This window comes from Euprymna scolopes, chromosome 16, assembly GCF_053919585.1.
Source record: "Euprymna scolopes isolate OS-2025 chromosome 16, ASM5391958v1, whole genome shotgun sequence".
Lineage (NCBI taxonomy): Eukaryota > Metazoa > Mollusca > Cephalopoda > Sepiida > Sepiolidae > Euprymna > Euprymna scolopes.
In genome coordinates this window covers 105,265,336-105,292,329 of record NC_136497.1, presented here as the reverse complement: position 1 = coordinate 105,292,329, position 26,994 = coordinate 105,265,336, and the positions used below count along the sequence as shown (strand labels likewise).

General features: G+C 25.8%; 1 protein-coding gene across 1 annotated transcript in view; it reads right to left on the bottom strand.

The window, feature by feature from the left end:
* Nucleotides 1-26,994, bottom strand: part of LOC145296038 (peptidyl-prolyl cis-trans isomerase FKBP11-like) — a 792,198-nt gene that overhangs the window by 387,065 nt on the left and 378,139 nt on the right. Inside the window, exon 3 of the mRNA XM_080142082.1 lies at nt 19,121-19,154. Coding sequence (XP_079998208.1) covers nt 19,121-19,154 — 34 coding nt within the window. The remainder of the gene's footprint in view (nt 1-19,120; nt 19,155-26,994) is intronic.

Here is a 26,994-nt window from a genome sequence, read left to right as displayed (position 1 = left end):
CTGATGAATAAGTTATTTAATACTAAAGATGTCCAACAAAATAGATGACAATGTTCTAATGAATAAGTTATTTTATACTAAAGATGTCCAACAAAATAGATGACAATATTCTGATGAATAAGTTATTTCATACTAAAGATGTCCAACAAAATAGATGACAATGTTCTAATGAATAAGTTATTTTATACTAAAGATGTCCAACAAAATAGATGACAATGTTCTGATGAATAAGTTATTTAATACTAAAGATGTCCAACAAAATAGATGACAATGTTCTGATGAATAAGTTATTTAATACTAAAGATGTCCAACAAAATAGATGACAATGTTCTAATGAATAAGTTATTTTATACTAAAGATGTCCAACAAAATAGATGACAATGTTCTAATGAATAAGTTATTTAATACTAAAAATGTCCAACAAAATAGATGACAATGTTCTGATGAATAAGTTATTTAATACTAAAGATGTCCAACAAAATAGATGACAATGTTCTGATGAATAAGTTATTTAATACTAAAAATGTCCAACAAAATAGATGACAATGTTCTGATGAATAAGTTATTTAATACTAAAGATGTCCAACAAAATAGATGACAATGTTCTGATGAATAAGTTATTTAATACTAAAAATGTCCAGCAAAATAGATGACAATGTTCTAATGAATAAGTTATTTAATACTAAAAATGTCCAACAAAATAGATGACAATGTTCTAATGAATAAGTTATTTAATACTAAAAATGTCCAACAAAATAGATGACGATGTTCTAATGAATAAGTTATTTAATACTAAAGATGTCCAACAAAATAGATGACAATGTTCTAATGAATAAGTTATTTAATACTAAAAATGTCCAACAAAACAGATGACAATCTTCTAATGAATAAGTTATTTAATACTAAAAATGTCCAACAAAATAGATGACAATGTTTTAATGAATAAGTTATTTAATACTAAAGATGTCCAACAAAATAGATGACAATGTTCTAATGAATAAGTTATTTAATACTAAAGATGTCCAACAAAATAGATGACGACGTTCTGATGAATAAGTTATTTAATACTAAAAATGTCCAACAAAATAGATGACAATGTTCTGATGAATAAGTTATTTAATACTAAAAATGTCCAACAAAATAGATGACAATGTTCTAATGAATAAGTTATTTAATACTAAAGATGTCTTACAAAATAGATGACGACGTTCTGATGAATAAGTTATTTAATACTAAAAATGTCCAACAAAATAGATGACAATGTTCTAATGAATAAGTTATTTAATACTAAAAATGTCCAACAAAATAGATGACAATGTTCTAATGAATAAGTTATTTAATACTAAAGATGTCCAACAAAATAGATGACGACGTTCTGATGAATAAGTTATTTAATACTAAAAATGTCCAACAAAATAGATGACAATGTTCTGATGAATAAGTTATTTAATACTAAAAATGTCCAACAAAATAGATGACAATGTTCTGATGAATAAGTTATTTAATACTAAAGATGTCCAACAAAATAGATGACAATGTTCTGATGAATAAGTTATTTAATACTAAAAATGTCCAACAAAATAGATGACAATCTTCTAATGAATAAGTTATTTAATACTAAAAATGTCCAACAAAATAGATGACAATGTTCTGATGAATAAGTTATTTAATACTAAAGATGTCCAACAAAATAGATGACAATGTTCTAATGAATAAGTTATTTAATACTAAAAATGTCCAACAAAGTAGATGACAATGTTCTGATGAATAAGTTATTTAATACTAAAGATGTCCAACAAAATAGATGACAATGTTCTAATGAATAAGTTATTTAATACTAAAGATGTCCAACAAAATAGATGACAATGTTCTAATGAATAAGTTATTTAATACTAAAAATGTCCAACAAAATAGATGACAATGTTCTAATGAATAAGTTATTTAATACTAAAAATGTCCAACAAAATAGATGACAATGTTCTAATGAATAAGTTATTTAATACTAAAAATGTCCAACAAAATAGATGACAATGTTCTAATGAATAAGTTATTTAATACTAAAAATGTCCAACAAAATAGATGACAATGTTCTGATGAATAAGTTATTTAATACTAAAGATGTCCAACAAAATAGATGACAATGTTCTAATGAATAAGTTATTTAATACTAAAAATGTCCACGAAAAGAGATGACAAGATTTTAATGAATAAGTTACTTAATACTTAAAATGTCCACCAAAAGAGATGACAAGATTTAAATGAATAAGTTACTTAATACTAAAAATGTAAAACAAAAGAGATGACAAGATTTTAATGAATAAGTTATGTAATACTAAAAATGTAAAACAAAAAATGACAAGGTTTCTAAAGAATAAGTTATTTAATACTAAAAATGTCCAACAAACGAGATGACAAGGTTTTAATGAATAAGTGATTTAATACTAAAAATGTCCACCAAAAGAGATGACAAAATTTTAATGAATAAGTTATTTCATACTAAAAATGTCCACCAAAATAGATGACAAGGTTTTAATGAATAAGTTATTTAATACTAAAAATGTAAAACAAAAGAGATCACAAGGTTTTTATGAATAAGTTATTTAATACTAAAAATGTAAAACAAAAGAGATGAGAAGATTTTAATGAATAAGTTATTTAATACTAAAAATGTCCAACAAATGAGATGACAAGGTTTTAATGAAGAAGTTATTTAATGCTAAAAATGTCCAACAAAAGAGATGACAAGGTTTTAATGAATAAGTTATTTAATACTAAAAATATCCAACAAAAGAGATGACAATGTTCTGATGAATAATTTATTTAATACTAAAAATGTCCAACAAAGGAAATGATAAGGGATAATAAGAAATGTATTTAATACTAAAAATGTCCAACAAAAGAGATGACAGGTTTCTAAAGATTAAGTTATAAAATACTAAAAATGTCCAACAAAAGAGATGACAAGGTTTTAATGAATAATTTATTTAATACTAAAAATATCCAACAAAAGAGATGACAAGGTTTTAATGAAGAAGTTATTTAATACTAAAAATGTCCACCAAAAGAGATGACAGGTTTCTAATGAATAAGTTATACAATACTAAAAATGTCCAACAAAAGAGATAACAAAGTTTTAATGAATAAGTTATTTAATACTAAAAGTGTCCAATAAAAGATGACAAGGTTCTGATAAATAGGTTATTTCATACTAAAAATGTCCAGCAAAATAGATGACAACGTTCTGATCAATAAGTTATTTAATACTAAAAATGTCCAGCAAAATAGATGACAATGTTCTAATGAATAAGTTATTTAATATTAAAAATGTCCAGCAAAATAGATGACAATGTTCTGATGAATAAGTTATTTAATACTAAAAATGTCCAGCAAAATAGATGACAATGCTCTGATGAATAAGTTATTTAATACTAAAAATGTCTAGCAAAATAGATGACAATGTTCTAATGAATACGTTATTTAATACTAAAAATGTCTAGCAAAATAGATAACAAAGTTTTAATGAATAAGTTATTTAATACTAAAAATGTCCAACAAAATAGATGACAATGTTCTGATGAATAAGTTATTTAATAGTAAAAATGTCCAACAAAATAGATGACAATGTTCTGATGGATAAGTTATTTAACACTAAAAATGTCCACCAAAAGAGATGACAAGATTTTAATGAATAAGTTATTAAATACTAAAAATATCCAACAAAAAGGAAGACAAGCTTTTAATGAATAAGTGATTTAATACTAAAAATGTCCAACTAAAGAGATGACAAGGTTTTAATGAATAAGTTACTTAATACTTAAATATCCAACAAAAGAGATGACAAGATTTTAATGAATAAGTTATCTTATACTAAAAATGTCCACCAAAAGAGATGACAAGATTTTAATGAATAAGTTATTTAATACTAAAAATGTCCACCAAAAGAGAGTACAAGGTTTTAATGAATACGTTATTTAATACTAAAAATGTAAAACAAAAGAAATGATGAGGTTTTAATGAATAAGTTTTTTAATACTAAAAATGTCCACCAAAAGAGATGACAAGATTTTAATGAATAAGTTATTTAATACTAAAAATGTCAAACAAAAGAAAATGATAATGTTCTGATGAATAAGTTATTTAATACTAAAAATGTCCAACAAAAGAGATGACAAGGTTCTAATGAATAAGTTATTTAATACTAAAAATGTCCAACAAAAGAAATGATAAGGTTTTAATGAATAAGTTATTTAATACTAAACATGTCCAACAAAAGAGATGACAATGTTCTGATGAATAATTTATTTAATACTAAAAATGTCCAACAAAGGAAATGATAAGGGATAATAAGAAATTTATTTAATACTAAAAATGTCCAACAAAAGAGATGACAGGTTTCTAAAGAATAAGTTATAAAATACTAAAAATGTCCAACAAAAGGGATAACAAGGTTTTAATGAATAATTTATTTATTACTAAAAATGTTCAACAAAAGAGATGACAAGGTTTTAATGAATAAGTTATTTAATACTTAAAATGTCCACCAAAAGTGATGACAGGTTTCTAATTAATAAATTATTAAATACTAAAAATATCCAACAAAAGAGATGACAAGGTTTTAATGAAGAAGTTATTTAATACTAAAAATGTCCACCAAAAGAGATGACAGGTTTCTAATGAATAAGTTATAAAATACTAAAAATGTCCAACAAAAGAGATAACAAAGTTTTAATGAATAAGTTATTTAATACTAAATGTGTCCAATAAAAGATGACAAGGTTCTGATAAATAAGTTATTTAATACTAAAAATGTCCAGCAAAATAGATGACAATCTTCTAATGAATAAGTTATTTAATACTAAAAATTTCCAACAAAATAGATGACAATGTTCTGATGAATAAGTTATTTAATACTAAAAATGTCCAACAAAATAGATGACAATGTTCTAATGAATAAGTTATTTAATACTAAAGATGTCCAACAAAATAGATGACAAGGTTCTGATAAATAAGTTATTTAATACTAAAAATGTCCAACAAAATAGATGACAATGTTCTGATGAATAAGTTTTTTAATACTAAAGATGTCCAACAAAATAGATGACAATGTTCTAATGAATAAGTTATTTAATACTAAAAATGTCCAACAAAATAGATGACAATGTTCTGATGAATAAGTTATTTAATAGTAAAAATGTCCAACAAAATAGATGACAATGTTCTGATGAATAAGTTATTTAATACTAAAAATGTCCACCAAAAGAGATGACAATGTTCTAATGAATAAGTTATTTAATACTAAAAATGTCCACGAAAAGAGATGACAAGATTTTAATGAATAAGTACTTAATACTTAAAATGTCCACCAAAAGACATGACAAGATTTAAATGAATAAGTTACTTAATACTAAAAATGTAAAACAAAAGAGATGACAAGATTTTAATGAATAAGTTATGTAATACTAAAATGTAAAACAAAAAATGACAAGGTTTCTTAAGAATAAGTTATTTAATACTAAAAATGTCCAACAAACGAGATGACAAGGTTTTAATGAATAAGTGATTTAATACTAAAAATGTCCACCAAAAGAGATGACAAGATTTTAATGAATAAGTTATTTCATACTAAAAATGTCCACAAAAATAGATGACAAGGTTTTAATGAATAAGTTATTTAATACTAAAAATGTAAAACAAAAGAGATCACAAGGTTTTGATGAATAAGTTATTTAATACTAAAAATGTAAAACAAAAGAGATGACAAGATTTTAATGAATAAGTTATTTAATACTAAAAATGTCCAACAAAAGAGATGACAAGGTTTTAATGAAGAAGTTATTTAATGCTAAAAATGTCCAACAAAAGAGATGACAAGGTTTTAATGAATAAGTTATTTAATACTAAAAATATCCAACAAAAGAGATGACAATGTTCTGATGAATAATTTATTTAATACTAAAAATGTCCAACAAAGGAAATGATAAGGGATAATAAGAAATTTATTTAATACTAAAAATGTCCAACAAAAGAGATGACAGGTTTCTAAAGAATAAGTTATAAAATACTAAAAATGTCCAACAAAAGAGATGACAAGGTTTTAATGAATAATTTATTTAATACTAAAAATGTTCAACAAAAGAGATGACAAGGTTTTAATGAATAGTTATTTAATACTTAAAATGTCCACCAAAAGTGATGACAGGTTTCTAATTAATAAATTATTAAATACTAAAAATATCCAACAAAAGAGATGACAAGGTTTTAATGAAGAAGTTATTTAATACTAAAAATGTCCACCAAAAGAGATGACAGGTTTCTAATGAATAAGTTATAAAATACTAAAAATGTCCAACAAAAGAGATAACAAAGTTTTAATGAATAAGTTATTTAATACTAAAAGTGTCCAATAAAAGATGACAAGGTTCTGATAAATAAGTTATTTAATACTAAAAATGTCCAGCAAAATAGATGACAACGTTCTGATGAATAAGTTATTTAATACTAAAAATGTCCAGCAAAATAGATGACAATGTTCTAATGAATAAGTTATTTAATACTAAAAATGTCCAGCAAAATAGATGACAATGTTCTGATGAATAAGTTATTTAATACTAAAAATGTCTAGCAAAATAGATGACAATGTTCTAATGAATACGTTATTTAATACTAAAAATGTCTAGCAAAATAGATAACAAAGTTTTAATGAATAAGTTATTTAATACTAAAAATGTCCAACAAAATAGATGACAATGTTCTGATGAATAAGTTATTTAATAGTAAAAATGTCCAACAAAATAGATGACAATGTTCTGATGAATAAGTTATTTAATACTAAAAATGTCCACCAAAAGAGATGACAATGTTCTAATGAATAAGTTATTTAATACTAAAAATGTCCACGAAAAGAGATGACAAGATTTTAATGAATAAGTTACTTAATACTTAAAATGTCCACCAAAAGAGATGACAAGATTAAAATGAATAAGTTACTTAGACTAAAAATGTAAAACAAAAGAGATGACAAGATTTTAATGAATAAGTTATGTAATACTAAAAATGTAAAACAAAAAAGATGACAAGGTTTCTAAAGAATAAGTTATTTAATACTAAAAATGTCCAACAAAAGAGATGACAAGATTTTAATGAATAAGTGATTTAATACTAAAAATGTCCACCAAAAGAGATGACAAGATTTTAATGAATAAGTTATTTCATACTAAAAATGTCCACAAAAATAGATGACAAGGTTTTAATGAATAAGTTATTTAATACTAAAAATGTAAAACAAAAGAGATGACAAGATTTTAATGAATAAGTTATGTAATACTAAAAATATCCAACAAAAGAGATGACAAGATTTTAATGAATTAGTTATTAAATACTAAAAATATCCAACAAAAAGGAAGACAAGGTTTTAATGAATAAGTTATTTAATACTAAAAATGTCCACCAAAAGAGATGACAAGATTTTTATGAATAAGTTATAAAATACTACAAATATCCAACAAAAAGGAAAACAAGTTTTTAATGAATAAGTTATTTCATACTAAAAATGTCCAACAAAAGAGATGACAAGGTTTTAATGAATAAGTTACTTAATACTAAAATATCCAAAAAAAGAGATGACAAGATTTTAATGAATAAGTTATCTTATACTAAAAATGTTCACCAAAAGAGATGACAAGATTTTAATGAATAAGTTATTTAATACTAAAAATGTCCAACAAACGAGATGACAAGGTTTTAATGAATAAGTGATTTAATACTAAAAATATCCAACAAAAGAGATGACAAGGTTTTAATGAATAAGTTATTTAATACTAAAAATGTCCAACAAAAGAGAGTTCAAGGTTTTAATGAATACGTTATTTAATACTAAAAATGTAAAACAAAAGAAATGATAAGGTTTTAATGAATAAGTTATTTAATACTAAAAATGTCCACCAAAAGAGATGACAAGATTTTAATGAATAAGTTATTTAATACTAAAAATGTCAAACAAAAGAAATGATAATATTCTGATGAATACGTTATTTAATACTAAAAATGTCCAACAAAAGAGATGACAAGGTTCTAATGAATAAGTTATTTAATACTAAAAATGTCCAACAAAAGAAATGATAAGGTTTTAATGAATAATTTATTTAATACTAAAAATGTCCAACAAAGAAAATGATAAGGGATAATAAGAAATTTATTTAATACTAAAAATGTCCAACAAAATAGATGACAGGTTTCTAAAGAATAAGTTATAAAATACTAAAAATGTCCAACAAAACAGATGACAAGGTTTTAATGAATAATTTATTTAATACTAAAAATGTTCAACAAAAGAGATGACAAGGTTTTAATGAATAAGTTATTTAATACTTAAAATGTCCACCAAAAGTGATGACAGGTTTCTAATTAATAAATTATTGAATACTAAAAATATCCAACAAAAGAGATGACAAGGTTTTAATGAAGAACTTATTTAATACTAAAAATGTCCACCAAAAGAGATGACAGGTTTCTAATGCATAAGTTATAAAATACTAAAAATGTCCAACAAAAGAGATAACAAAGTTTTAATGAATAAGTTATTTAATACTAAAAGTGTCCAATAAAAGATGACAAGGTTCTGATAAATAAGTTATTTAATACTAAAAATGTCCAGCAAAATAGATGACAACGTTCTGATGAATAAGTTATTTAATACTAAAAATGTCCAGCAAAATAGATGACAATGTTCTAATGAATAAGTTATTTAATATTAAAAATGTCCAGCAAAATAGATGACAATGTTCTAATGAATAAGTTATTTAATACTTAAAAATGTCCAGCAAAATAGATGACAATGTTCTGATGAATAAGTTATTTAATAGTAAAGATGTCCAACAAAATAGATGACAATGTTCTAATGAATAAGTTATTTAATACTAAAAATGTCCAACAAAATAGATGACAATGTTCTGATGAATAAGTTATTAAATACTAAAAATGTCCAGCAAAATAGATGACAATGTTCTAATGAATAAGTTATTTAATATTAAAAATGTCCAACAAAATAGATGACAATGTTCTGATGAATAAGTTATTTAATACTAAAAATGTCCAGCAAAAGAGATGACAATGTTCTAATGAATAAGTTATTTTATATTAAAAATGTCCAGCAAAATAGATGACAATTTTCTAATGAATAAGTTATTTAATACTTAAAAATGTCCAGCAAAATAGATGACAATGTTCTGATGAATAAGTTATTTAATAGTAAAGATGTCCAACAAAATAGATGACAATGTTCTAATGAATAAGTTATTAAATACTAAAAATGTCCAGCAAAATAGATGACAATGTTCTGATGAATAAGTTATTAAATACTAAAAATGTCTAGCAAAATAGATGACAATGTTCTAATGAATAAGTTATTTAATATTAAAAATGTCCAACAAAATAGATGACAATGTTCTGATGAATAAGTTATTTAATACTAAAAATGTCCAGCAAAAGAGATTACAATGTTCTAATGAATAAGTTATTTAATACTAAAAATGTCCAACAAATAAGATGACAACGTTCTGATGAATAAGTTATTAAATACTAAAAATGTCTAGCAAAATAGATGACAATGTTCTAATGAATAAGTTATTTAATATTAAAAATGTCCAACAAAATAGATGACAATGTTCTGATGAATAAGTTATTTAATACTAAAAATGTCCAGCAAAAGAGATGACAATGTTCTAATGAATAAGTTATTTAATACTTAAAAATGTCCAGCAAAAGAGATGACAATGTTCTGATGAATAAGTTATTTAATAGTAAAGATGTCCAACAAAATAGATGACAATGTTCTAATGAATAAGTTATTTAATAATAAAAATGTCCAGCAAAATAGATGACAATGTTCTGATGAATAAGTTATTAAATACTAAAAATGTCTAGCAAAATAGATGACAATGTTCTAATGAATAAGTTATTTAATATTAAAAATGTCCAACAAAATAGATGACAATGTTCTGATGAATAAGTTATTTAATACTAAAAATGTCCAGCAAAAGAGATGACAATGTTCTAATGAATAAGTTATTTAATACTAAAAATGTCCAACAAATGAGATGACAACGTTCTGATGAATAAGTTATTAAATACTAAAAATGTCTAGCAAAATAGATGACAATGTTCTAATGAATAAGTTATTTAATATTAAAAATGTCCAACAAAATAGATGACAATGTTCTGATGAATAAGTTATTTAATACTAAAAATGTCCAGCAAAAGAGATGACAATGTTCTAATGAATAAGTTATTTAATACTAAAAATGTCCAGCAAAATAGATGACAATGTTCTGATGAATAAGTTATTTAATACTAAAAATGTCCAGCAAAAGAGATGACAATGTTCTAATGAATAAGTTATTTAATACTAAAAATGTCCAACAAATAAGATGACAACGTTCTGATGAATAAGTTATTAAATACTAAAAATGTCTAGCAAAATAGATGACAATGTTCTAATGAATAAGTTATTTAATATTAAAAATGTCCAACAAAATAGATGACAATGTTCTGATGAATAAGTTATTTAATACTAAAAATGTCCAGCAAAAGAGATGACAATGTTCTAATGAATAAGTTATTTAATACTTAAAAATGTCCAGCAAAAGAGATGACAATGTTCTGATGAATAAGTTATTTAATAGTAAAGATGTCCAACAAAATAGATGACAATGTTCTAATGAATAAGTTATTTAATAATAAAAATGTCCAGCAAAATAGATGACAATGTTCTGATGAATAAGTTATTTAATACTAAAAATGTCCAGCAAAAGAGATGACAATGTTCTAATGAATAAGTTATTTAATACTAAAAATGTCCAGCAAAATAGATGACAATGTTCTGATGAATAAGTTATTTAATACTAAAAATGTCCAGCAAAAGAGATGACAATGTTCTAATGAATAAGTTATTTAATACTAAAAATGTCCAACAAAATAGATGACAATGTTCTGATGAATAAGTTATTAAATACTAAAAATGTCTAGCAAAATAGATGACAATGTTCTAATGAATAAGTTATTTAATATTAAAAATGTCCAACAAAATAGATGACAATATTCTGATGAATAAGTTATTTAATACTAAAAATGTCCAGCAAAAGAGATGACAATGTTCTAATGAATAAGTTATTTAATACTAAAAATGTCCAACAAAATAGATGACAATGTTCTGATGAATAAGTTATTTAATAGTAAAGATGTCCAACAAAATAGATGACAATGTTCTAATGAATAAGTTATTTAATACTAAAAATGTCCAGCAAAATAGATGACAATGTTCTGATGAATAAGTTATTTAATACTAAAAATGTCCAACAAAATAGATGACAATGTTCTAATGAATAAGTTATTAAATACTAAAAATGTCCAGCAAAATAGATGACAATGTTCTAATGAATAAGTTATTAAATACTAAAAATGTCTAGCAAAATAGATGACAATGTTCTAATGAATAAGTTATTTAATATTAAAAATGTCCAACAAAATAGATGACAATGTTCTGATGAATAAGTTATTTAATACTAAAAATGTCCAGCAAAAGAGATGACAATGTTCTAATGAATAAGTTATTTAATACTAAAAATGTCCAACAAATAAGATGACAACGTTCTGATGAATAATTTATTAAATACTAAAAATGTCTAGCAAAATAGATGACAATGTTCTAATGAATAAGTTATTTAATATTAAAAATGTCCAACAAAATAGATGACAATGTTCTGATGAATAAGTTATTTAATACTAAAAATGTCCAGCAAAAGAGATGACAATGTTCTAATGAATAAGTTATTTAATACTTAAAAATGTCCAGCAAAAGAGATGACAATGTTCTGATGAATAAGTTATTTAATAGTAAAGATGTCCAACAAAATAGATGACAATGTTCTAATGAATAAGTTATTTAATAATAAAAATGTCCAGCAAAATAGATGACAATGTTCTGATGAATAAGTTATTAAATACTAAAAATGTCTAGCAAAATAGATGACAATGTTCTAATGAATAAGTTATTTAATATTAAAAATGTCCAACAAAATAGATGACAATGTTCTGATGAATAAGTTATTTAATACTAAAAATGTCCAGCAAAAGAGATGACAATGTTCTAATGAATAAGTTATTTAATACTAAAAATGTCCAACAAATGAGATGACAACGTTCTGATGAATAAGTTATTAAATACTAAAAATGTCTAGCAAAATAGATGACAATGTTCTAATGAATAAGTTATTTAATATTAAAAATGTCCAACAAAATAGATGACAATGTTCTGATGAATAAGTTATTTAATACTAAAAATGTCCAGCAAAAGAGATGACAATGTTCTAATGAATAAGTTATTTAATACTAAAAATGTCCAGCAAAATAGATGACAATGTTCTGATGAATAAGTTATTTAATACTAAAAATGTCCAGCAAAAGAGATGACAATGTTCTAATGAATAAGTTATTTAATACTAAAAATGTCCAACAAAATAGATGACAATGTTCTGATGAATAAGTTATTAAATACTAAAAATGTCTAGCAAAATAGATGACAATGTTCTAATGAATAAGTTATTTAATATTAAAAATGTCCAACAAAATAGATGACAATGTTCTGATGAATAAGTTATTTAATACTAAAAATGTCCAGCAAAAGAGATGACAATGTTCTAATGAATAATTTATTTAATACTAAAAATGTCCAACAAAATAGATGACAATGTTCTGATGAATAAGTTATTTAATAGTAAAGATGTCCAACAAAATAGATGACAATGTTCTAATGAATAAGTTATTTAATACTAAAAATGTCCAGCAAAATAGATGACAATGTTCTGATGAATAAGTTATTTAATACTAAAAATGTCCAGCAAAAGAGATGACAATGTTCTAATGAATAAGTTATTTAATACTAAAAATGTCCAGCAAAAGAGATGACAATGTTCTAATGAATAAGTTATTTAATACTAAAAATGTCCAACAAATAAGATGACAACGTTCTGATGAATAAGTTATTAAATACTAAAAATGTCTAGCAAAATAGATGACAATGTTCTAATGAATAAGTTATTTAATATTAAAAATGTCCAACAAAATAGATGACAATGTTCTGATGAATAAGTTATTTAATACTAAAAATGTCCAGCAAAAGAGATGACAATGTTCTAATGAATAAGTTATTTAATACTTAAAAATGTCCAGCAAAAGAGATGACAATGTTCTGATGAATAAGTTATTTAATAGTAAAGATGTCCAACAAAATAGATGACAATGTTCTAATGAATAAGTTATTTAATAATAAAAATGTCCAGCAAAATAGATGACAATGTTCTGATGAATAAGTTATTTAATACTAAAAATGTCCAGCAAAAGAGATGACAATGTTCTAATGAATAAGTTATTTAATACTAAAAATGTCCAGCAAAATAGATGACAATGTTCTGATGAATAAGTTATTTAATACTAAAAATGTCCAGCAAAAGAGATGACAATGTTCTAATGAATAAGTTATTTAATACTAAAAATGTCCAACAAAATAGATGACAATGTTCTGATGAATAAGTTATTAAATACTAAAAATGTCTAGCAAAATAGATGACAATGTTCTAATGAATAAGTTATTTAATATTAAAAATGTCCAACAAAATAGATGACAATATTCTGATGAATAAGTTATTTAATACTAAAAATGTCCAGCAAAAGAGATGACAATGTTCTAATGAATAAGTTATTTAATACTAAAAATGTCCAACAAATAAGATGACAACGTTCTGATGAATAAGTTATTAAATACTAAAAATGTCTAGCAAAATAGATGACAATGTTCTAATGAATAAGTTATTTAATATTAAAAATGTCCAACAAAATAGATGACAATGTTCTGATGAATAAGTTATTTAATACTAAAAATGTCCAGCAAAAGAGATGACAATGTTCTAATGAATAAGTTATTTAATACTTAAAAATGTCCAGCAAAAGAGATGACAATGTTCTGATGAATAAGTTATTTAATAGTAAAGATGTCCAACAAAATAGATGACAATGTTCTAATGAATAAGTTATTTAATAATAAAAATGTCCAGCAAAATAGATGACAATGTTCTGATGAATAAGTTATTTAATACTAAAAATGTCCAGCAAAAGAGATGACAATGTTCTAATGAATAAGTTATTTAATACTAAAAATGTCCAGCAAAATAGATGACAATGTTCTGATGAATAAGTTATTTAATACTAAAAATGTCCAGCAAAAGAGATGACAATGTTCTAATGAATAAGTTATTTAATACTAAAAATGTCCAACAAAATAGATGACAATGTTCTGATGAATAAGTTATTAAATACTAAAAATGTCTAGCAAAATAGATGACAATGTTCTAATGAATAAGTTATTTAATATTAAAAATGTCCAACAAAATAGATGACAATATTCTGATGAATAAGTTATTTAATACTAAAAATGTCCAGCAAAAGAGATGACAATGTTCTAATGAATAAGTTATTTAATACTAAAAATGTCCAACAAAATAGATGACAATGTTCTGATGAATAAGTTATTTAATAGTAAAGATGTCCAACAAAATAGATGACAATGTTCTAATGAATAAGTTATTTAATACTAAAAATGTCCAGCAAAATAGATGACAATGTTCTGATGAATAAGTTATTTAATACTAAAAATGTCCAACAAAATAGATGACAATGTTCTAATGAATAAGTTATTAAATACTAAAAATGTCCAGCAAAATAGATGACAATGTTCTAATGAATAAGTTATTAAATACTAAAAATGTCTAGCAAAATAGATGACAATGTTCTAATGAATAAGTTATTTAATATTAAAAATGTCCAACAAAATAGATGACAATGTTCTGATGAATAAGTTATTTAATACTAAAAATGTCCAGCAAAAGAGATGACAATGTTCTAATGAATAAGTTATTTAATACTAAAAATGTCCAACAAATAAGATGACAACGTTCTGATGAATAAGTTATTAAATACTAAAAATGTCTAGCAAAATAGATGACAATGTTCTAATGAATAAGTTATTTAATATTAAAAATGTCCAACAAAATAGATGACAATGTTCTGATGAATAAGTTATTTAATACTAAAAATGTCCAGCAAAAGAGATGACAATGTTCTAATGAATAAGTTATTTAATACTTAAAAATGTCCAGCAAAAGAGATGACAATGTTCTGATGAATAAGTTATTTAATAGTAAAGATGTCCAACAAAATAGATGACAATGTTCTAATGAATAAGTTATTTAATAATAAAAATGTCCAGCAAAATAGATGACAATGTTCTGATGAATAAGTTATTAAATACTAAAAATGTCTAGCAAAATAGATGACAATGTTCTAATGAATAAGTTATTTAATATTAAAAATGTCCAACAAAATAGATGACAATGTTCTGATGAATAAGTTATTTAATACTAAAAATGTCCAGCAAAAGAGATGACAATGTTCTAATGAATAAGTTATTTAATACTAAAAATGTCCAACAAATGAGATGACAACGTTCTGATGAATAAGTTATTAAATACTAAAAATGTCTAGCAAAATAGATGACAATGTTCTAATGAATAAGTTATTTAATATTAAAAATGTCCAACAAAATAGATGACAATGTTCTGATGAATAAGTTATTTAATACTAAAAATGTCCAGCAAAATAGATGACAATGTTCTGATGAATAAGTTATTTAATACTAAAAATGTCCAGCAAAAGAGATGACAATGTTCTAATGAATAAGTTATTTAATACTAAAAATGTCCAACAAAATAGATGACAATGTTCTGATGAATAAGTTATTAAATACTAAAAATGTCTAGCAAAATAGATGACAATGTTCTAATGAATAAGTTATTTAATATTAAAAATGTCCAACAAAATAGATGACAATGTTCTGATGAATAAGTTATTTAATACTAAAAATGTCCAGCAAAAGAGATGACAATGTTCTAATGAATAAGTTATTTAATACTAAAAATGTCCAACAAAATAGATGACAATGTTCTGATGAATAAGTTATTTAATAGTAAAGATGTCCAACAAAATAGATGACAATGTTCTAATGAATAAGTTATTTAATACTAAAAATGTCCAGCAAAATAGATGACAATGTTCTGATGAATAAGTTATTTAATACTAAAAATGTCCAGCAAAAGAGATGACAATGTTCTAATGAATAAGTTATTTAATACTAAAAATGTCCAGCAAAAGAGATGACAATGTTCTAATGAATAAGTTATTTAATACTAAAAATGTCCAACAAATAAGATGACAACGTTCTGATGAATAAGTTATTAAATACTAAAAATGTCTAGCAAAATAGATGACAATGTTCTAATGAATAAGTTATTTAATATTAAAAATGTCCAACAAAATAGATGACAATGTTCTGATGAATAAGTTATTTAATACTAAAAATGTCCAGCAAAAGAGATGACAATGTTCTAATGAATAAGTTATTTAATACTTAAAAATGTCCAGCAAAAGAGATGACAATGTTCTGATGAATAAGTTATTTAATAGTAAAGATGTCCAACAAAATAGATGACAATGTTCTAATGAATAAGTTATTTAATAATAAAAATGTCCAGCAAAATAGATGACAATGTTCTGATGAATAAGTTATTTAATACTAAAAATGTCCAGCAAAAGAGATGACAATGTTCTAATGAATAAGTTATTTAATACTAAAAATGTCCAGCAAAATAGATGACAATGTTCTGATGAATAAGTTATTTAATACTAAAAATGTCCAGCAAAAGAGATGACAATGTTCTAATGAATAAGTTATTTAATACTAAAAATGTCCAACAAAATAGATGACAATGTTCTGATGAATAAGTTATTAAATACTAAAAATGTCTAGCAAAATAGATGACAATGTTCTAATGAATAAGTTATTTAATATTAAAAATGTCCAACAAAATAGATGACAATATTCTGATGAATAAGTTATTTAATACTAAAAATGTCCAGCAAAAGAGATGACAATGTTCTAATGAATAAGTTATTTAATACTAAAAATGTCCAACAAAATAGATGACAATGTTCTGATGAATAAGTTATTTAATAGTAAAGATGTCCAACAAAATAGATGACAATGTTCTAATGAATAAGTTATTTAATACTAAAAATGTCCAGCAAAATAGATGACAATGTTCTGATGAATAAGTTATTTAATACTAAAAATGTCCAGCAAAAGAGATGACAATGTTCTAATGAATAAGTTATTTAATATTAAAAATGTCCAACAAAATAGATGACAATGTTCTGATGAATAAGTTATTAAATACTAAAAATGTCTAGCAAAATAGATGACAATGTTCTAATGAATAAGTTATTTAATATTAAAAATGTCCAACAAAATAGATGACAATGTTCTGATGAATAAGTTATTTAATACTAAAAATGTCCAGCAAAAGAGATGACAATGTTCTAATGAATAAGTTATTTAATACTAAAAATGTCCAACAAATGAGATGACAACGTTCTGATGAATAAGTTATTAAATACTAAAAATGTCTAGCAAAATAGATGACAATGTTCTAATGAATAAGTTATTTAATATTAAAAATGTCCAACAAAATAGATGACAATGTTCTGATGAATAAGTTATTTAATACTAAAAATGTCCAGCAAAAGAGATCACAATGTTCTAATGAATAAGTTATTTAATACTTAAAAATGTCCAGCAAAAGAGATGACAATGTTCTGATGAATAAGTTATTTAATAGTAAAGATGTCCAACAAAATAGATGACAATGTTCTAATGAATAAGTTATTTAATACTAAAAATGTCCAGCAAAATAGATGACAATGTTCTGATGAATAAGTTATTTAATACTAAAAATGTCCAGCAAAAGAGATGACAATGTTCTAATGAATAAGTTATTTAATACTAAAAATGTCCAACAAAATAGATGACAATGTTCTGATGAATAAGTTATTAAATACTAAAAATGTCTAGCAAAATAGATGACAATGTTCTAATGAATAAGTTATTTAATATTAAAAATGTCCAACAAAATAGATGACAATGTTCTGATGAATAAGTTATTTAATACTAAAAATGTCCAGCAAAAGAGATGACAATGTTCTAATGAATAAGTTATTTAATACTAAAAATGTCCAACAAAATAGATGACAATGTTCTGATGAATAAGTTATTTAATACTAAAAATGTCCAGCAAAAGAGATGACAATGTTCTAATGAATAAGTTATTTAATACTAAAAATGTCCAACAAATGAGATGACAACGTTCTGATGAATAAGTTATTAAATACTAAAAATGTCCAACGAGATGTCAAGGTTCTGATGAATAAGTTATTTAATACTAAAAATGTCCAACAAAAGAGATCACAAGGTTCTGATGAATGAGTTATTTAATACAAGAATATTTCTTGAAATTTGAATAAGAATTTACAGATTACAAACAACAAAAATAAAATGAAATAAAGACTTGAATAAACTTCAAGGACATGTAGGTAAAAATCCATAAATATCATCATAGTCTCATATCTTTTATTATAGGGTGCTTTGTAGATTCTATTAACATTATGCATAAAATTATGCTGGGCACTTTTGCACAAATCCAAAATAAACTTATAATAGTTTATAAATCTATAAGCATTATAATTAAATCTTGTGGTTGATGCCCAGTATGAAACAGACAAAATGTCCATGCGATTCATAAATAAAAAAGCAGGTAACGACATTGGCGGTTAATAGAAAAGAATCTTTATTTTGAGTGCTGAAAAGAATTAAAAACTTTATAATAGGAGGACCACCACATATCGTTACAGGTAGGGTGTAAATTCTCAGTCATATAACGTCTTATTCGTACCACTGTCTTAATCAAACTTCCACTTCAAAGAACTAGTACAACAAACTGTATTTATACACCAAAACATTCGATTGGTTGATGGGCTAATTACTCAGTGATTAATCTGTCTATTTGCATCAAGATCAAATAGTAACTGTTGTTAAGTTGATCCCTTTTCTGATAGATGATTTTCTGAGGGTGTACAGATTCTGATTTTTTTTCATGCAAGAAACACATTTGGATCTACTTACCCAACACACATTCCCCTTACGCCTTGTTCCCATCCTGCAATACAAAACAACATATTATTAATACTATTATCTTGTAAACCCAAAGTTTTTTTGCTAATAAAAAATATATTTTAAAATAAAATTCTAAAGACTTAAAAAGCTGTTTAAGCGTTGCTGTAATGAGAATAGCTTCCCAACATAATGGAAAACCTCATCAGTTTGTCCCATATTTAAAAATTCAGGTGATCGGTCATTTCCCCCTCAATACAAATCAATCAGTCTCCTGCGTGTCATGAGTAAGTTACTGGAATCTGTGTTAAAAATAATCTCAGTGACATTAAAATCTATTAAAATAATCTTAGTGACATTAAAATCTATTAAAATAATCTTAGTGACATTAAAATATATAAAAATCCAGAAATTTTATTTCCCAGAAAGATAAACGCCTGAATTTTATCATATGAAAAGCAGAATAATATAAAAGTTTTTCCACTATTTTTAATAGAATTTTAAATTTTCCAAAACTACTGTCATTTTTGTCTGGTTCGCTAAAACATTAAAATATTTTTAAAAAGGTTTTTGAACCAATTACTTTTTTTTCATCTTAAGATCATTTGCCATAAGAATATGCAAAAATATTATAATATAACTATCTGAATTTCAAATGATTCCAACTTTTTATATCATTCTGTTTGTGTGGCGAACTTAATAAAAAACAAAATTTAATGATAGTTAAAAATTAAGCATGCCTGGAGGGGACTAAATAAACTATATTTAGCCATGTATTTCTAACAGTTGATTTGACGATTAAGTGAAGGGTTTAATTCTTTTCTAATAAGCGGTATATATATATAATATGTGTGTGTATATATATATATATATATATATATATATATATATATATACACACACACATATATATATATATATATACACACACACATATATATATATATACACACACAGACAAACACGTGTCTGGCTACATAATCTACAGGATGTTTCCACAAAGTCTGGCTACATAATGTAGCCAGACTTTGTGGACATCCTGTATATATATATATATATATATTTAAAGGAGATTAGAATAATAGTCTAAAGAGCTAAGTGTATTTTAATGTAATAGTGAAATTACTAGTTTAATTAAAATACAGGAAATGCTCGTTGTAATTTAGATATATAATAAGCTCGATAGTTAAATGTCCTAGAGCTAATTCAATATTAAGTAATGTGATTTATAATTTAAAAGTTTTAAAATTTTTTAAATTTAACAATCAAAATTTAATTAAATTAAAAATCAGTTTCATAAGAAGGAACAACAACAAAGTCAATTATCTGTACGATCGTTTCGGAAATCCGTGCTTTTTATTTGTGGTATACATGAAGTCACGTAGAATAATTATACATAGTTTTTTTGGTAAGCACGGTCTCCTCATCAGCAAATTTAGGAGGATTTCTATTGAATTGAAAAGACACCAAAAATAAACCTAGCATTAAAAGTAAGGCAGATGAATCTGAAAAATTGAAGTAAAAGGTTTGGATATAAAATTTATAAGAAAATTAATAAGAAAATTTGTATAGGTTAGAGATAGAAATGAGTAGAAAAAAATATATATATTTTTGAATTTACATAATAAATTTGATTTAAAAATATATAGATATATAATTACCTTTTGGTTTTTCTTTTTTTGAAATCAGGAACTGTATTTAAAGTAGTCATTTAGATGTTTGCTATAGCTTTTTATTTTATTGAATGATGAATTTTAAAAGGGCGACGCTCGTGCAGTAAATTGTTTCCGTTAGCGTATTTTGATTTAGAGACGCTACAGTTAATATCTATAGAGAGAGAGTTTTTTTTTTTTTTTTTTTTTTTTTTTTTTGCAAGTTTTTAAGGGGAGATAATTGTCATGGCTTTATTTATTATTTGATTTACGAGTCTAAGGGCGGTAATTGGTTTAACTTAATTTATTAAAAAAAAAAAAAAAAAAAAAAAATCTATTTTTACTAATGAGTAATTTTTAATAATTTAAGGTAGTTTATATTTATTAAATTTAAACCAACGTTTATGATTACACGATAGAAGCTCGTGTCTTGAATTTACTAGTTTGGTTGTGCTTTTTATATCTTCATATTTTAAAATTTTTAGGGTTTCTTTTGTAAAAAGCACGGATTTCCGAAACGATCGTACAGATAATTGACTTTGTTGTTGTTCCTTCTTATGAAACTGATTTTTAATTTAATTAAATTTTGATTGTTAAATTTAAAAAATTTTAAAACTTTTAAATTATAAATCACATTACTTAATATATATATATATATATATATATATATATATACATATATATATATATTGCCTACATAACCCCAAGTTAAGCAATGATGAGGCTGGCCAGTACCAGATGAGTGACCATTTTGGGAATGCTAGACGTCGTATGTGTTATAAAAAAACTCTTGCATCTTTTATCATGGTCGCACCACCATAGGTGAATGAGAAAGAAATGTCCGAAATAAATTATCGTATTTTTAGCCAAATACGCAGTTATTGATCGATTTTTTTTATTTTGGTATCGATTCTTTAATTCATTTCCTAGTTAATGGTATATTAGCAATATTGGGCTCACTGAAAGAAAATTATTAATTTATTTTTCAAAGATTTAAAAGTAGTGTTTTTCGCAAAAATAATGAAAATATATAAATTTGGGGAGGGATAATCTGAAAGATAATAATTATTATTAACATATTCAATGAATTTCACATTTCAAAAACACAAAAGATGAAAAATAAAATACATTCACAATTTCAGCCTTCAAATCTGATACGTGTGCAGTTTTTTTGTGTTTGCTTTATGCATACAATCCTCACCCTCCATACAATATACTTTGCTCTGTTTCGGCTGATTATTTTAAGCATATTTGTTTCGGCTAATTATTTTTAGCATATTTGTTCCGGCTAATTATTTTAAGCATATTTGTACACACAAATAAAAAGATGGGGATTGTAGGCAAAAAATATGTACATGAATATCGATTATGAAAAAAAGTAACCCATCATAAAGTTCATTCTTCATGTTGAAAATTTCTTATTGTTTGGATAATTACTTGATTTTTGGTAGATGTTTAAAGACATACTTCATCAAAAAAATACTTACTTCCTCCTTTCGTTTTGGCCGTGCCTAGTTCAATGGATGAGCCTAAGGTGACTGACTATCTATAACCATTATAATTAAAGTTTGACTGCAAGTTCATAACAGTTAGATAAAATGACAATTCAGGGATGAATGACAAATTATTGTTTAACAGAAAATGCCTTTCATTTTGGCATAACTGGAGAAGAGCTAAAAACATCCAATAATAATCTTAAAAAAACAAAAAAAATTTTCTACCAATCTGAACAAATTTAACACTTTGAAATTGTTTTTTTTTTCAAAATTAGCTTTTGTTGAAAACTTTCGTCACTGACACGCTATAACAAATAAAAATCGCGTCTGCATAATCTTGCAGGATAGTTACTTCGGGTATAAAAACCCACTGAAAACAATATCAAAACGGCATGTACACAGGTCGGTAGAAAATTAAATTTTGCTGTATTTGTTAAAAGTTATTTGATGTATTTTTTACGTTTTCTTGGTTGTTAACTATACTGCACGATTACCCAATACTTTTATCTTTTCTCCACAGAAAAACAAACAAACAAAAAAACAACAACAAAAAAACTGCAAACAAATGGAACATGAAAAAGAAAAAGGAGCACCGATTACAATTGAAACTATCATTCCGGTCTACTTTCATGATATAAAAGAGATATTTTCTTTGTAGGTCTACACTGTCTATTTTAGAAATAGACTTTTCTGTCTAATGTATTTTTGTGTTTCTTAATAGAAAATGCCACGCTTTTAAACCAAAAACTTTATAGACTACAGAAAAAGGTTGGACTATAGCCAGATTATGCCGTTTTGAGCACCTTGGGATATTACAGCCCCATCAATTCAAGCCACCTGTTAACAGATAAAAAACATTATTGAAGATGGATACAATAAGTTGAATTCTAACGTCTTAAATATTTTAGCTTGAATTATATCTATCACAAATTCGTTAAATTGTAGTGAGATTTAGAAACAATTCCTACGAACACTAAAAAGCAAATTACCTTAATTGCTACTCTCTTTCTTTCTCCATTTCTTTGGGATTCGTTTTTCTTTACACTTCTAAAAACAAATTAGTTTTCACAGGAACGTGTTAATTCAAAGTATTTTCATCTAATAAACATACTTCCAGGTGCCAAAACTAACATTTCAAAGTAATGAGCGAACACAAACTTCGAAAATCCTATAAAATGAGGAAATGACAGTCAAAATCTACAGAAATTTACAAGCTTTCTTCATCTCATAAACACATTCTCACCCACTAGCGTGAGTCAGGTGAACAGATATTTCTACTCACAGCTTTACATGCACTAACAAGAACAAGGTAAACCAACACACATACACAGGGCCATGCTGCCAAACACTCACATATGTATATTACTTACATATTTTATTCACATGATACACATATTGACTACTAACTTAAATTTCTTTAACAAATACGAGTTTACGAGAGTAGTTTCAAAAGTAATGCTTCCTATTTTTAACTTAAAATGTTTAAGACGGGAGTAATAACATTAAAACAAGCGACCCTTTGTGCTCCTGAATTTTTTCTACATAATCACCACCATCCTCGATGCATTTTGCCAGCTGTGGACGAGAGTCTTGATACTTCAATCATAAAAGTCAGCGCCTACTGAGGCAGTTCATATTTTTCATGGCTAAAATTACTATGTTAGGAAAATGCTGCCTACATAGTGCTTTATCTCTGCCTGTCTCTGCTTTATCGTTATTTTTATGGTAAATGCTCGTCTGAGCTTCAATCTATGGTTCCCCCTTTGCTCGAATTTCATGAAAAACACTCGTCTATCTGAAACCACTATCAATAATTTACCCCACTCTATCTGTGCCTAAACCTAAAAGTAGATTCCACGAACAAGGCTTCTTTCTTAGAACTGTACGCCCGTGGAACTCTCTTGTGTTTGCCTGCTTTCCACCTGACTAAAATATTGTCGTCTTCAAGTCCAATGTGAACAACTTCTTGATGAACCGTCCCCTTAAGTAATCCAATTTACGAAATTTCCACTCACGATTACTATGATATTGTCTGATTCGCAGTACACCCATGAGCTCTTATCCTTGAGTAGCCTCCAGGCCTTGATAAGTGGTAACTCGTTTATAAAAAAAAAAGTGTCACACCAATGAAGATTCAATTTCCATCTTAAGTGCTACAGAACAATGAAAATGCAATTTCTAAATTAAGTGTTACCGACCAATGAAAATGCAATATCCAACTTAAATGAACAAGCTTCTTATATTATAGAGAAGTTGTGAATCTGCAAGATGTGCCCATTTTATTTATGCATTCCATTGTCAAAATGACATTTAAATCTTAAGACTGATAGACAGAGCCTCATCTAAAGCGTTGTGCCAAGATTCTCTGATTAAAACCAAAGAATGAGTTTAAATAAAGCGAGAGTCTATTATTTGAAGTTGGGACACTCTAATATACGAATTTTAATGGCCGTTTCAAACTCCTGGAGTGGAAATATATAGAAACGAAAAGCAACTTTCGGCCATATAAGAATGTTTATGATCTTCTAGCAAATGGCTTGATACACGGGATGGGGGTGAGGCGTTTTAAGAGCAGATATTGTAGTTGATGCTTTAGCCAGGAAAGTATCAGGGGGAGATTAGAACAGGTAGCCAAATTCTCTGGGCGATACTACTAGTAGTAGTAGTAGAAGGAGGAGGAGGAGGAGGAGGAGGAGGAGGAGGAGCAAGACATTGCAATTACAGTTAATCACTTTGATGAGGACAACGTGTTTCAATCTTGAATAGTATTGACCATAAGTGGTTTGAAAGTGTTGCCTTCTAATTCAGTCGGCATGATACAATGGAAACAAAAATAGAGGTGCCATAACTAATGGAGGAATTCAAAGAGATGAAATATGGTGTCTGAATGTTGAGGCGGAAAATTTTATGGTCATAGTTTAACCATTTTCTTGATTAAACTTCCTAAATTTCTCTGAGTAGTTCGTGTGGTTATCCTGTGTGGAAATCTGCATCATATATCAAACTAGTTATCATACCTATTTCATGACGAGTTCATAATCAAGCGATACACTTGAATCATTTAAAGTGAAGGGGACTACATTAGAGTGATTAAAAAAATCTTATCGTGAAAGTAACACTATAGTTTGACCACAAGTTTAGAAAAATTTAATTTTGTAAAGTTAATTTAAATAGTCGAAAATTGACCGAATTTCGAATCTGCATGTCTAAAAATATATATGACAATTGTGTCTGTTAACAATGAGTGTTTCAATAGTAAGTTGAGAAGTCATCATTGCAAATCCAGCTTCAGAAATCTAATGGACAAAAAGTATAAAATCCAAACTCATATGTTCAATGCCGAAACGTTCAAGGTGCAAATCAATAAAGAAAAATGGGTACTTGTACAAAATATGGACTGTGATATTTTTTAGATACAATTTTCAAGTTGAATTCAATTTTTACAGTATTTTGCTGCCCCCCCCCGCTTTATGTTAAGAATAGGTTTTTAAAGAATGCCATTAATGCAGCATGGTCCATACTCTCCATAAGTACCGAAAAATCAAACTTTGTAATCCTCAAAACTCTCACAAATGAAAGACCACATGGCCAGTTATTAAAAACAGATTTTATAAAGAAAAAAGTTGTGGAGTGGTCATAGTCACAGAGGATGTAAACTGCCCAAAATTCGAGTCATATTTTTTTCTCTTTTTTTTCACTAGAGTTTAATTTACTCATGGTTTAAATTTCAATGAAAACAGAGATAAATCATTTTTGTTTAATAAAGAAAACCACATGCACACACATGAGAAGAGTAGGGGAGAACTTGAATGCCTACTAGACACTATCCTCGAATCTTTAAGGTCTATCTGTATAGAGGTTTGTCAGGGCAATCTAGCATACTTGAATATTTGTCCTGAAAGTAAATCCTGACTAAATATTCAAAATAACATAGTTATTCCCAGCACATAAAATCTTTTCGCTATGGTCAACTTACAGTGGCTTTTACGACGAATAGTGCACCTTCTTTGAAGTGACAGCACTTAGATGGATATTCTACCAAACTAGATGAATTCTTGTCCTGGAATCCAGTAAAACAAAGAGACTAATAGAAAGATATACGTTAATATATTTGAACGGTTAATTAAGGAGAGAAAAATTGTCCTCAATTTCATTATTAACTTAGAGTTTGAGATGTAAAAGTGAACTTTAATGGAGCATTTGAATATCTATGTATCTCATATAGAATCAGTTGTTAAACCCAGGAAATGGGCTTCTTAATTTCTGAGAATTGAAGTAAAATGAAACACCTGTAGAGTTAAATAAATTTAAGAATTCAAATTTAACCAACAATTTTTTGTACGATCGTTTCTGAGACGATATGGATTTTATTATTAATATCAGATGATGACATCAACGAATTGGCACATAGTTCAGAGATAAAATATAGCAACATGACTAGAGTGTAAGCATCAACCAATTATAAAGAAAATCGAGAGTTTGGGGGGAAGGTTATGATATGATTTAATTTAGAATAATAATTTAGAACTTGTTACAAAGAAATTTTTATACTAAACATACAAAGGGACACGATAAAAGAAATAAAGATTTCTTTCATTAAAAAAACAACATACAATATTAATTTTTTTAACAATTATTTGTTCTCTCATGAGACAAATTCAGAAATATAATTAATAGTTAAAGAATTATTAGATTAATCCACCATTAAAAAATTGAAGAGACTTGATACAGGTCGGCA